The 14,275-nt window shown below is 46.6% G+C and overlaps 1 protein-coding gene across 1 annotated transcript in view; it reads left to right on the top strand.

The window, feature by feature from the left end:
- The window catches only part of UNC5C (unc-5 netrin receptor C), a 372,372-nt gene that overhangs the window by 337,445 nt on the left and 20,652 nt on the right, over nucleotides 1-14,275 (top strand). Inside the window, exon 11 of the mRNA XM_068136717.1 lies at nucleotides 13,127-13,295. Within this exon, the coding sequence (XP_067992818.1) occupies nucleotides 13,127-13,295 (169 nt within the window). The remainder of the gene's footprint in view (nucleotides 1-13,126; nucleotides 13,296-14,275) is intronic.

Below are 14,275 nucleotides of genomic sequence, written 5' to 3'. Positions count from 1 at the left end.
TGGACCACTAGATGGATAAGGAACTGGCTTGATGGCCGCACCCAAAGAGTGGCTGTCAATGGCTCCATGTCCCAGTGGAGGCCAGTGACAAGTGGAGTCCCTCAGGGATCAGTCCTGGGACCTGTCTTATTCAACATCTTTGTGGGGGACATGGACAGTGGCACTGAGTGCACCCTCAGCAAGTTTGCTGATGACACCAAGCTGTGTGGTGCAGCAGACACGCTGGAGGGAAGGGAGGCCATCCAGAGGGACCTTGACAGGCTGGAGAGGTGGGCACAGGCCAACCTCATGAAGTTCAATAAGAGCAAGTGCAGGGTCCTGCATCTGGGTCGAGGCAATCCCAGGCACAAATACAGGCTGGGCAGTGACTGGCTGGAGGGTAGCCCTGAGGAGAGAGACTTGGGGGTGCTGGTGGACAAAAAGCTCAACATGAGCTCTCAGTGTGCACTTGCAGCCCGCAAAGCCAATCAGATCCTGGGCTGCATCAGGAGAAGTGTGGCTAGCAGGTCGAGGGAGGTGATCCTCCCCCTCTACTCAGCCCTGGTGAGACCCCACCTGGAGTACTGTGTCCAGTTCTGGAGCCCCGTTTACAAGAGGGATGTGGAGGTGCTGGAACGTGTCCAGAGAAGGGCCACAAGGATGATCAGAGGGCTGGAGCACCTCTCCTATGAGGACAGACTGAGGGAGTTGGGGCTGTTCAGTCTGCAGAAGAGAAGGCTCCGAGGAGACCTAATTGTCGCCTTCCAGTATCTGAAGGGGGCCTACAGGAAGGCTGGGGAAGGACTTCTCAGGATATCAGGTAGTGATAGGACTAGGGGGAATGGAATGAAGCTGGAGGTGGGGAGATTCAGGCTAGATGTGAGGAGGAGGTTCTTCACCATGAGAGTGGTGAAACCCTGGAATGGGTTGTCCAGGGAGGTGGTCGAGGCCCCGTCCCTGGGGGTGTTTAAGAGCAGGCTGGATGAGGCTCTGTCCAGCCTGATCTAGTGTGGGGTGTCCCTGCCCATGGCAGGGGGGTTGGAACTAGATGATCCTTGTGGTCCCTTCCAACCCTGAATGAAACTATGAAACTATGAAACTATATATATATATGTATGTATATATATATATATGTATATATATAAGTATGTGTGTGTGTATATATATATATATATATACATAAAAAACAATAACGGGTAAGGTTCACAAGGGCAAGGAACAAGGATGGATGGGAGGGAAAAAACCGAAGAGTACAAAACCAGTCTTTCTGAAGAGGTGCGGAAGCAGCAGGGAGAAGGATCAGGCCCGACCACGTGGCAGAGGAGCAGGAAGGCAGCTGCAGTAGCTCTCGTCCAGGAAAGGCAGGAGTCAAAATCAGAGCTAATGGCTGCAGTGTCCTCCCTTTTATACCCCTAGCTGGGCAGGGAGGGGGAATGGAACAGACTCAGTTTCCCAGGGAGAAAATGCCCTGCAGGGAGGGCAAAGCACTCGCAAGCCCTCCCACCCTGTTTTCAGAATGGGCATTAACCCATCACACCCCTCCCTGGAGGTGTTCAAGGCTGAACTAGATGAGGCCTTGAGCAAGCTGCTTTAGTGCAAGGTGTCTCTGCCCCTGGCAGGGGGGTTGGAACTGGATGATCTTTAAGGTCCCTTCCAACATAAACCATTCTATGAATCTTAGCCTGCAAAATGGATTCATGTGCTCGAAGGCTGAATGACAAATGTGATTCTAAGCAACCATTACACAGTCCTTAGCCTCTTTCCCCTCCTCAGTTATAGACAGGTGTTGTCTCAGCCCCTTAATGGCTTTTACTATGTGCTGAGCCACAGCTGTTTGTACACTGTGTGATATTGAGCACTATTCTTTAGTGTGGCAGTCTTTGACCCATGCTAAACTAATCTGCTTAAAGAAAAAGTGAGGAGCCACCCTACCCACCATTTTGCATACATTATTCATAGCCTGCTCTTTGAAAATTGCTAATTTCAGCTATAGAAAAGTAGCCCTGTTAATAGATGCTATTGATTGGTTTCCTTTTACTTTTAGCTGTGATTTAAAGACATCTACAAGCAGCATTGGAAAAAAAAGATGGAAAAAGAAGGGGGGAAAAAAGAAGGAAAAGAAAGGGGGAAAAAAGGAAGGAAAAAAAAAAAGGAAAAAAGAAGGGGGGAAAATAAAATCAGAGGACATTCTCTGTTACTCAGCTTTCTTCCAAATCTCCCTTTTAAAAATATCTAATTCATAAAAAAAAAATAATAAACCAAACAAAAAACCACAACAAAAACCAAATCCATTTTGTTCCTAGGAGGAGTTATAGGCGCAATTATTTCATTTTCAGCCAGCTCTGGAGGGAATTCCTGCCTTCTTATTGGTGCAGCTGTGGACAATGCTACTCTGATTTGTTTTCTTCAAGGGTCATAAAGCCTCCTCTGCGTGTTTTGTGACAGCTGTAACTCAGCGGGTCATGTATTGGGCAGAGGGGTAGGTTGGCCTGTAGTGGGAGAAGCACCCTTGGAGCCGCGCTCTGCCAAACTGAGCAAGCATGCTGAAGTTCACCTGCAGCAGTGAATGCACAGGTGTGAATGCTCACTTGCACTGAAGACATTGAGAAGTCTTTCTTTCCCTAGGAGAGGAGAGCAGAGAGAGGTCTGCCGTGGCTGTGCGAGGTAGCAGTGGTGGCAGTTGATGCACAGCCCCCAGCTGTTTAGTTGATTGTCGCTGTTTAAGGTTTTCAGGGCAAAACCCCCACAGGACAGAATTTAGATTACACAGAATCATAGAATCAGTAAGGTTGGAAAAGATCTCAAACATCATCAAGTCCAACCTGTCACCCAACACCTCATGACTACTAAACCATGGCACCAAGTGCCACATCCAATCCCCTCTTGAACACCTCCAGGGATGGTGACTCCACCACCTCCCTGGGCAGCACATTCCAATGGCTAACAACTCTCTCTGTGAAGAACTTTCTCCTCACCTCAAGCCTAAACCTCCCCTGGCACAGCTTGAGACTGTGTCCTCTTGTTCTGGTGCTGGTTGCCTGGGAGAAGAGACCAACTCCCTCCTGGCTACAACCTCCCTTCAGGGAGTTGTAGACAGCAATAAGGTCTCCCCTGAGCCTCCTCTTCTCCAGGCTAAGCAACCCCAGCTCCCTCAGCCTCTCCTCACAGGGCTGTGCTCCAGACCCCTCCCCAGCTTTGTTGCCCTTCCCAATGTCCTTCCAGAAACTCAACATCTTTCCTAAACTGAGGAGCCCAGAACTGGACACAGGACTCAAGGTGTGGCCTAACCAGTGTTGAGCACAGGGCACAATGACCTCCCTGCTCCTTCTGGCCACACTGTTCCTGATGCAGGCCAGGATGCCATTGGCCTTCTTGGCCACCTGGGCACACTGCTGGCTCATGTTTACATGGCTGTCAATCAGCACCCCCGGGTCCCTTTGTGCCTGGCTGCTCTCCAGTCACTCTGACCCCAGCCTAGGTCTAACACAACTAAAGATTAAATATCTTGAGTGTGAACCTCTAACCTGTGTGCCTGTGAGAGCCTAGGTCTAACACAACTAAAGATTAAATAGCCTCTAACATGCGGCATTCTCTTTATTTCCTCGGTTTGAAAACAAGGTGAGCTAAATTGCTGGAGCTGGGTGCTTGCTTTGAAAAAATCTGGCAGTGGTCAGTGCTAGACAGGACTTGGGTCTTGATGGACCACTAATTTGATCTTGTATGTCAGCTCCTGTATTCCTGCCAACCTTGCACAGCTTTGGGTGGAGCTACTCGTACAGGCTGTAATCAGAGTATCACAGTATCACAGTATCACAGTATAACTAAGGTTGGAAGAGACCTTGAGGATCATCGAGTCCAACCTATCAACACAGACCTCATGACTAGACCATGGCACCAAGTGCCACATCCAATCCCCTCATGAACACCTCCAGGGACAGGGACTCCACCACCTCCCTGGGCAGCACATTCCAATGACAAACGACTCGCTCCGTGAAGAACTTTCTCCTCACCTCCAGTCTAAACTTGCCCTGGCGCAGCTTGAGACTGTGTCCCCTTGTTCTGATGCTGGTTGCCTGGGAGAAGAGACCAACCCCTTCCTGGCTACAACCACCTTTCAGGTAGTTGTAGAGAGCAATGAGGTCACCCCTGAGCCTCCTCTTCTCCAGGCTAAACAATCCCAGCTCCCTCAGTCTCTCCTCACAGGGCTGTGCTCAAGGCCTCTCCCCAGCCTTGTTGCCCTTCTCTGGACATGTTCAAGTGTTTTGATGTCCTTCTTACCAATGCAGAGTACAAGGGCACAATGACTTCCCTGCTCCTGCTGGCCACACTATTCTAAATGCAGGCCAGGGTGCCACTGGCCTTCTTGGCCCCCTGGGCACACTGCTGGCTCACGTTTAGGCAGTTGTCAATCAGCACCCCCAGGTCCCTCTCTGTTTGGGAGCTCTCCAGCCACTCCGACCCCAGCCTGTAGCTCTGCATGGGATTGCCGTAGCCAAAGTGCAGCACTCGGCACTTGGACTTGTTGAATGCCATCCTGTTGGACTCTGCCCATCTGTCTAGTCAGTCAAGGTCCCTCTGCAGAGCCTTTCTGCCCTCTAACTGACTAACATCTGCTCCTAACTTGGTGTCACCTGCAAACTTGTTGATGACTGACTCAATGCCTTCATCCAGATCATCAATGAATATATTAAAGAGGACGGGGCCCAGCACTGATCCCTGGGGGACAAAGGCGTCCCAGAGGCGACAACTGGACTAAATATGGCACAATGAAGGACACTTCTGTAGCCACCACACAGGAGATGATGCAAATGAGCATGGCTATCAATGTGCTCACAGAATGTGACAACCCTGAAGAAAAGAGCAAGTGGCACCTGTGAAGATCTTGGTGCAGGACACACACAAATTGTGCAACTAACAAATTAGCTACCTTAAAAGAGAGAAGGGTCAGTGGCTTCACAGCATGTGTGTAGCCTTTGTATTAGTCACACAGCTGATCAATGAGTTTGATCCAAGGAGTTTGGCTTTTTTCACCAGTTAACTGTAAGGTTAGTAATGCAAAATAGAAGAAATCTAATCCTGCTGCATCACCTCTCTCTACCTTCCTCAATCTCAGTTGCATAACTGAAATTACTGTGCAATTCCAGAAGAGAATTTTATGAAGTGACAGTCACTGTAAGTGAAAAATTCAAAATAAAAAAATGCCAGAGCATGAGCAAAAGGGAAGGAAGACTTCAGGTCATTTTCCTTCTGAAGGTAGACTGGCAGAAGACCTGGGGTCAGTCAAGACTATTAAGTTTGGAACTTAAAAAGGAGCACACATTAAAAATAAAGCCCCAGCAGTGAAAGAAGAGATAAAATGTCTTCCCTTTGACTTTCAGCTGTGTGGTAGAGTTGCCATCTGTTGCTATGATTTCACCATAAGGGTGGTGAGACACTGGCACAGGTTGCCCAGGGAGGCGGTAGAGGCCTCATCCCTGGAGGTTTTCAAGGCCAGGCTGGATGTGGCTCTTGGCAACCTTGATCTAGTGTGAGGTGTCCCTGCTCATGGCAGGGGGGTTGGAACAAAGGGGAGCAGCCAGACAGAGAGGGACCTGAGGGTGCTGATTGAAAGCTGGCTGAACATGAGCCTGCAGTGTGCCCAGGTGGCCAAGAAGGCCAATGGCATACGGGCCTGCATCAGGAATAATGTGGCCAGCAGAAGCAGGGAAGTCATTGTGCCCTGTCCTCAGCACTGCTTAGGCCACGCCTTGAGTCCTGTGTCCAGTTCTGGGCCCCTCAGTTTAAGAAGGACATTGAGAGACTTGAATGTATCCAGAGAAGGACAATGAGGCTGGGGAGGGGTCTGGAGCACAGCCCTATGAGGAGAGGCTGAGGGAGTTGGGATTGTTTAGCCTGGAGAAGAGGAGGCTCAGGGGAGACCTTATTGCTCTCTACAACTCCCTGAAGGGAGGTTGTAGCCAGGTAGGAGTTGGTCTCTTCTCCCAGGCAACCAGTGACAGAAAGAGACACAGTCTCAAACTGTGCCAGGGGAGGTTTAGGCTTGAGGTGAGGAGAAAGTTCTTCCCAGAAAGAGTAATTGGCCACGGGAATGTGCTGCCCAGGGAGGTGGTGGAGTCACCATCTCTGGAGGTGTTCAAACAGCCATGGTTTAGTAGTGATGACATCTTGGGTCACAGGTTGGACTTGATGATCTTTGAGGTTTTTTCCAGCCTTATTGATTCTATGATTCTCTGATCGTTGGGGTCACTTCCAGCCCTGACAATTATTGTGTGTGTGATGAATTAGCCATTTCTCTCTCCCTGCTCTATCCTGTGCACCCTGAGCTGCTGCCCTTGCCTGTAACAGCTATGCATGGTAACAGAGAGTGTAATGCAGGACCACTCAGGAGCAGAGATTTCTCTAGTTGTGCTCACATCTGCTGTCTGACAGTTACCTTAATGAACATGGTCTGGCTTGTTACAGGGAGATGGTTTTGAGTAAGTAATCCTATTAAAAACACAAATTTGATTGTGAAGGACCAGTTAGAATGAACAGAAGTTTGTTTGCTTTTAAATGAAAGTTGACTGTTCTTGATAAGCACTGTGGGATGGAACAACACCTAAAAATAGCTTCAGAGCTTTCAGTTACTGTGAGTGCCTTTTAACAGCAGTCTTGAAGTCAGATCTCTGTCTAACAGGAACATTTCATTAGCCTGTAGTGAAGCAGCTTCAGAGTCATACAGCTCAATGCCCAGTCTCATCTAATAAGCTGTCCCAAGACCACTGCCAGCCTAAAGTGAAGCATATGTTGATTGGAGGGGTTGAGGAATTTGTGTTTCTTTATGGTTTTGGATAACAGCATAACAGTATCATCTGGCCCACAGTTTTGAAGATGTCTACAGATAGATCTTTCTGCTTCTTCCAAGCAACCTGTGACAGAATGAGAGGACAGTCTCAAGCTGTGCCATTGGAGGTTTAGGCTGGATGTTAGGAAGAAGTTCTACATAGGAAGAGAGATTGGCCTTTGGAATGTGCTGCCCAGGGAGTCACCATCACTGAAGGTGTTTAGGAAGAGATTGGATGAGGTTCTTGGTGCCATGATTTAGTTGATTAGATGGTGGTGGGTGATAGGTTGGACTCAATGATCTCAGAGGTCTTTTCCAACCTGGTTAATTCTATTCTATTCTATTCTATTCTATTCTATTCTATTCTATTCTATTCTATTCTATTCTATTCTATTCTATTCTATTCTATTCTTTACAGGAGATCTCTCCCTTCCTCTGTATGCTCCCATGTGCCTGTGTTTGTGCAGGATCTCCTGTAATCTTGTGGTGGGTTAGGAATCACCCCCCAACATGAATGTGGAGAATCACCCCAGAATAAATTGCCAGACCAGCTCAGAAGGTTTTGGAAGCAAATGAAGCTCTATTTTCAAACAAACTAAAATGTAGAAACATGAAATGCAATGAACATGTACTATATATATAGATATACACCTTTACACATATTTACAATTTATAAACAACACAGAGACCCTCTCTGGATGAGAAGGGGCTACCAATAACTCCCTCCCCTCTTCCCCACCTCCCCCCTGTAAGAGGGAAAGAGAAAGAGAGGAAAAAACAGAGCAGCTCGTTAGTTACTTAGCCACAACAAAGACTGCAGCCAAGGTCAGTAAAGCCAAGTGGAAGCCACCAGCTAGTATCAGCTAGAGACAAAAAAAGAGAGAAAGAATAGTTTATACAACTACTCCATATCCCCACTAGCAAGCCAGTGAATTATGTAGCCCTTATCATTACTTTTCTTTTGTATCTAATGGCTGTTTATTTTTCTTTCAGTCTTTGCAGTTAGGGCCTAGACTAAAGTTCCCCCTTCAAACCGTCACAGATCTCTAACACAGAAATCACAACACTCAGTCACAGCAGGCCCTTGTCCAGGCCAGGATTCTGACTTTGCTGGTGCTGCATCACCTGCTCCAGGAAAAGGCAGCAAATTGCTCCTAATGAATGACTGAACAATAACTTGTCTTCAAGGGAATTCGTTGTTTACTAATTCCATCAATTAGTGTTGGGCTTGTGCCTTGAAGCATAAAGATTAATATCTCTTGTATAATGTATCTTGTCTACTGCATCTGTTTCTCTTCTCATTAGCTATACTAAGACATAATCCTTTTGTTTTAAAATGGAAATTGGAAATAGTGAGACATAAGAAAAAAGATCTTTCAGGAGATTTTTGATCCTTTTTCCTGTCAGCTGTGATAGGGTAGCACCCTGCTCTGTGTGCCACTGCATGGTTTAGCCTCATTCCTCCAGGTTTCAGGTGTTTATTTCTGAGGTCTTGCTGCAGTCTCTAAATGCCCTGCTACCTGCAGTCACATTAGAGCTGGGTAGGAAAGGGAATATCACCTCAGTGTGCTCTGATATGCCTTGTTCCATACAGCCCAAGAAATCAGATTTGCTTTTTGCCCCTGTGTCACATTACAGGTTGAAGCCTGCTGTGTTGCAGTAAGCTCTCCTGAGATGCTTTTCACTTTTATTGCTTCCTTTGCTAGTAAGTACATTTGGAGCCTGTTTTGCTCTGAGGGTGGAAGCTGCTATGCAATCAATAAGGTTTTATTTCCTACCCTTATTTTCTACTGTCTCTAGATCTTTTTGCATTATTACCTGGCTCTCATTGTTACTTATTCCTTATTAATTTCTACCTGCAAATGTAATGATTGTGTTTCTGTTTACATTGTCTTCCACATTGTGAATAGGATTTCTGGCTTCACAGTAGCCAGAGGTTTAGCAGGGACTTCAACAAGCTGAAATTTCACCTTTTCAGTGACGTTGCCCCCTTTTGCACACCACTCAAGAACTCTGCAACTCATATCTCAGTTTTCAAAGCTTTAGCTGCATCAGGTAGATGGTGGAGAGACTAGGACTGACAGAGTTCAACAGCTGTGGGGTGCTGGGCTCAGATGTGCATCTCCTTGGCAATTTGGGAACTGTGAAGTCAAGCACCCCCACAACTGACCAATTTCTCTACTTTTCACTCCTCAGAGTGTCCTGTATCATAAATACCAAGTGTAGCCATTTGGAGACAAAAACTTAAAGGAAAAAGCCTTCCCTTTCCCCTCTCCCTTTTTCCTGATAGGGAGAAAAACAAATTAGGCAAGAGAAGAAGAGAGAGGTAAAACAACACAAGAACAGCCTTGCACCAACTTGGAAGTAGAAAAGTAATTTCAACAAAAAGTAAAAGGTATTTAAGTAAAAGGAAGGTTACAGAGGTATAAGGAAAAGGGATAAATAAAAACATATACAAAACCAGAGGCAGCTGGCAAAGGATTCACAGTATCACAGTATTGCTAAGGTTGGAAGAGACCTCGAGAATCATCAAGTCCAACCTGTGATTCTGACATTCTCTGGATGTAAGATGGATTCTCTCAATGGCAGGGGGATTCTCTTGGATGCAGGACCCAATACACACAGAGAAAGGCCGGACTACATTGTTAGCAGCACAAAGCAGCAGACAGAAGGTGTTAACAAGCAAAGGCAGAAGAAAAAAGGCAAGGCAGAGAGTTGGTTCTCTCTTAAATAGGGTTGTGGACAGGAAGTGGGAGTGTATTTAAACCAAAGGAACAGTTCATACGCCAAGCTCCACCAGGGGAAGTTTAGGCTGGAGGTGAGGAGAAAGTCCTTCATTGAGAGAGACATTTGTCGTTGGAATGTGCTGCCCAGGGAGGTGGTGGAGTCCCCATCCCTGGAGGTATTCAGGAGGGGATTGGACATGGCACTTGGTGCCATGGTCTAGTCATGAGGTCTGTGGTGACAGGTTGGACTCAATCTTTGAGGTCTCGTCCAACCTTGGTGATACTGTGTGATACAGCATTCAAGAGGAGCTGGACTGGATGTTCTGTCTGACAGTGTTTCATTTCTTCTGTGCTCTAATTTTTAGGCTAAAACAATTGGCATAAGAGCTGATAGCTGTCCAGACTGTTACACTTTACAGCTTTTTCAAAAGGCAGCTATATTGCAGCTGTTTCTTTCCAGTCCATGGCTTTTCAGAAATCATTTTTTAAGTCATTCAGTAAACTCATCAGTTAATTTTTCCACATCATCTGGATTTACTGATGGAATAGATTTCAATTTTTCCATGCCAAACCTTCTTTTTCCCCCTCAAAGGTTATTAAAGCCTCCCACAACATTTGCAGCAACAAGAGATACTTTTCAAAATGGCCTTCACCCCACTTTCAAAAAAGGACTTCTCAAAAGTTAGTCTCTCATTTTCTGTGAGATTAAGAGGGGATTGGATGTGGCACTTGGTGCCATGGTTTAGCCATGAGGTCTGTGGTGACAGGATGGACTTGATGATCTTTGAGGTCTCTTCCAACCTTGGTGATTCTGTGATTCTTAGGAAGAATTAAGGTTGACAAAATTGCATATCTTTGCAATAGAATCATAGAATGGTCCAGGCCAGAAGGGGCCACCAAAGCTCATCCAGTCTGACCACCCTGCAGTCAGCAGGGACATCCCCAGCTAGATCAGGTTGCCCAGGGCCTCATCCAGCTTCACCTTCAATATCTCCAGGGAAGGAGCCTCAACCACCTCTCTGGACAACCTGTTCCAGTGTTCCACCACCCTCACGGTAAAAATCTTGTTCTTAACACCCAATCTCAGTCTGCTCAGCTCTAGTTTGAAGCTATTGTCCCTGGTCCTGTCCCTGCAGGCCTTTGCAAACAGTCTCTCTGCAGCGTTCTTGTAGCCCCCTTCAGGTATTGGCAGGCTGCTATTAGGTCTCCCTGGAGCCTTCTCTTCTCCAGGCTGAACACTCCCAGCTCCCTCAGCCTGGCCTTGTAGCAGAGCTGCTCCAACCCCCTGATCATTTTCATGGTCCTCCTCTGGACCCTCTCCATCAGCTCCATGTCCTTCCCATATTGAGGGCTCCAGACCTGCACACAGCACTCCAGGTGAGGTCTCAGCAGAGCAGAGCAAAGTGTCAGAATCACCTCTCTGGCTCTGCTGGCAATGCTGCTTTGGATGCAGCCCAGGCTGTGATTTGCCTTTTGTGCTGCAAGCTCACACTGCCTGCTCCTGGCCAGCTTCTCATCCATCAGCACCCCCAAGACTTCTTCCTCAGGGCTGCTTTCTGTCACCTCCTCCACAGTCTGTATTGACAGTGAGGATTGCAGAACCCTGCACTTGCTCTTGTTGAACCTCATGAGTTTAGGCAAAACAGGTACAATTAATTTGGTATCAAAACAGCTTCTGTCCTGATTTAGCCTGCTTGAAAATGCCATCTGAGATTACAGCTCATTTGTTTCACTCTTTCTTTTGCTAAAGGCAAGGACTTTCAGAAATAACTGGTATTTATTGTTGTCCCAAATTAATTCCACTAAGACTAATACTGATGTAAATGCAAGTACTTGTAAATGCAACAAGGAATTGAACCCTTAGCCAGAGCAGAGGATGGGAGAGCCTGGAGCAGATCTGGAACTTTAAGCGGGGATCACTCTGACCCCTTTAATCTCCCACTTGCTGGTTTCTGGATCATGAATTTGTCCTCTGTATTATTTAGAAAGGCAGTTGATGAGGCACATTCAGCTGTCTTTGTCATACACCAGATGTCAGGATAGTTAAAGTCACTCATGCTTCCTCTGTTTTTGAGCTCCTCAGCAGTTGGTCTGGGAGAGTTTATACATGAACATGTACACACACACATCATTTACAAACTCCTGTGTACCCTCAACATGTATATTCCTTCCCATACCACCCATTTGTAGTGACAGGCAGCAAGTGGGTAATCATTAGCAATCTCAGGCTTTGCAAGTGTGTTTACCCCTCTGCACTATTGCTTACCACCCCTTTGCCCTTTCTTCCCTGCCAGTGGAAACATCTGCTCCCCACAGGCCTATCTGCAGTAGCCATTTGGATAGATCTGAATGCCTTTTAATTAAATGGAGTATCAGTGGGTGACTCTGAACCCAAACTGCCCATCTGAGATGTCTTGTATACCATTTACAAGGCTTCAGATCTGCTCATTAGTTCATTCTCTTCCTCTGTTCTTCAATTGTCTCTGTCCAGACAGTAAATAACTGTTGTGCATACCAGAGCCACTGTTCATTTTTGTATGCTCTGAACAACTGCCAGCTGCAGCAGTGGTCACAGTTCTGCCCTGGGTAAAATGAAGCCTCAGTGATTGTCTGCAAGGATCCTTCACAATGGGGGTGGGTGGTCTATAATTTGCTGTCACCTAGACCTGCAGTTTCATAAATGATACATGGCCAAACCCCCACCATTATGGAATTTGTGTTGAAAAACCAACACCACCAAACCCCAACCCCAACCCACTCATGCTTTTCTTGCACAATCTTTTCATTTTAAGGCTTGCTTTCTTTCTCTTTCTTTCTTTCTTTCTTTCTTTCTTTCTTTTTCTTTCTTTCTTTCTTTCTTTCTTTCTTTCTTTCTTTCTTTCTTTCTTTCTTTCTTTCTTTCTTTCTTTCTTTCTTTCTTTCTTTCTTTCTTTCTTTCTTTCTTTCTTTCTTTCTTTCTTTCTTTCTTTCTTTCTTTCTTTCTTTCTTTCTTTCTTTCTTTCTCTCTCTCTCTTTCTCTCTTTCTTTCTCTTTCTCTTCTTTCTTTCTTTCTTTCTTTCTTTCTTTCTTTCTTTCTTTCTTTCTTTCTTTCTTTCTTTCTTTCTTTCTTTCTTTCTTTCTTTCTTTCTTTCTTTCTTTCTTTCTCTTTCTTTCTCTTTCTTTCTCTCTTTCTTTCTCTCTTTCTTTCTCTTTCTTTCTTCCTTGCCTTGCCTTCTTCCTTGCCTTGCCTTCTTCCTTCCCTTACACCTTGCCTTCTTCCTTCCCTTCCCCCTTCCCTCTCTCCTTTCCTTCCCCCTTCCCTTCCCCCTTCCCTTCCCTCTTCCCTTCCCTTCCCTTCCCTTCCCTTCCCTTCCTTTCCCTTCTCTTCCCTTCCCTTCCCTTCCCTTCCCTTCCCTTCCCTTCCCTTCCCTTCCCTTCCCTTCCCTTCCCTTCCCTTCCCTTCCCTTCCCTTCCCTTCCCTTCCCTTCCCTTCCCTTCCCTTCCCTTCCCTTCCCTTCCCTTCCCTTCCCTTCCCGCCTCTTTCTTCCTCACACCCGAATGTACCTTTTTGCCTTCTTTTATCTCACTTAACATATCCACCTTTCTGTTCCCTTGTCAGGCCACCTGTGGAAGACAGCCAGACCCTGCTGACACCAGTGGTGAGCTGTGGGCCACCAGGAGCCCTGCTGACCCGGCCAGTCATTCTAACCATGCACCACTGTGCCGAGCCCAACACAGAGGACTGGCAGATCCAGCTGAAGCACCAATCTGCCCAGGGACCGTGGGAGGTGAGGCTCCAGAGCTCTAGACTTTGTGTTGACCCCATGAAAGGCTCCTTCTTGCTGGTTCTGTGCTGTTCTCCATTAAATAGCCTTCATTGTAGTACTATGGCACTTGAGCTTTTGGTTGTGGCAGGATATTGTGCTGAAGTCATAGGGACTGAAGAAAGAGAAAAGGCAAAATATGAAACAATGTCTGAAAAATATTTCTGCCTTGACTCTAGAAATAAGAAGATGGCTTTTACAGACCAGTTTTGGCTTTCCTGGTCTATAGTCCATTTTCAAGAAGGTGAAAACAATGCTGCAAACGATCTTTAGCTACAGGCCCAAGACATTGTCCATATATTCATAACATGTGTAGGCCTTATCTGTCTTTTTCCCTTCAGTGGCACTGGTGGAGACAACCAAAACACTCAGGGTCTCACAGGTTCTTTGCTAGTAGTGCAGTAGGAAGATGTCCCAGGGCAGAGTGACAGAAGGATCTTCACTGTAACTGGAGCATAAAGTGATGCTTTCAGCAAGGGCTGGGTCATCCTGGCAGAGCCTTCTTCTCCAGCCCTGTGCTCCTAGGTACCTGCTGCCATCAGTTTGCTCTCACATAATTAATTTGGCAAGGACACTTTCTCCTACCCATAGGTTTAATAAGATCAGAGTGGGTTTTTGAAGGCAGTTTGGCTGACAGCATCAAGAGCACCATGTCCAACACCAGCTCTTCCTCAGGCAGGGAGGGAGCATGCAGTGAACAAGAGTCTATCTTGCCAACTAATCTGCACCCCACTGGCCTGACTCTTGGCACCACACATATGTTCCTTATTTGTTTCTCTGTGTTACTGGCACCACTTCATTTTCACCCCCTTCCTCCTCCTGCACTTGACAGAGTGGTTACTCTGCCAGCCATACACACACAGGTGCCAGCACAGCTTCCTCAGCACCCACTGGATCCCTGGCCACCGCATGGCAATTTGCCTCTGATCAGCTCTGGAGCAGCT

Source organism: Melanerpes formicivorus, unplaced genomic scaffold, assembly GCF_026170545.1.
Source record: "Melanerpes formicivorus ecotype bairdi unplaced genomic scaffold, bMelFor1.0.p_v2 SCAF_4, whole genome shotgun sequence".
NCBI classification, from domain to species: domain Eukaryota; kingdom Metazoa; phylum Chordata; class Aves; order Piciformes; family Picidae; genus Melanerpes; species Melanerpes formicivorus.
This window is presented reverse-complemented; position numbering and strand designations above follow the sequence as displayed.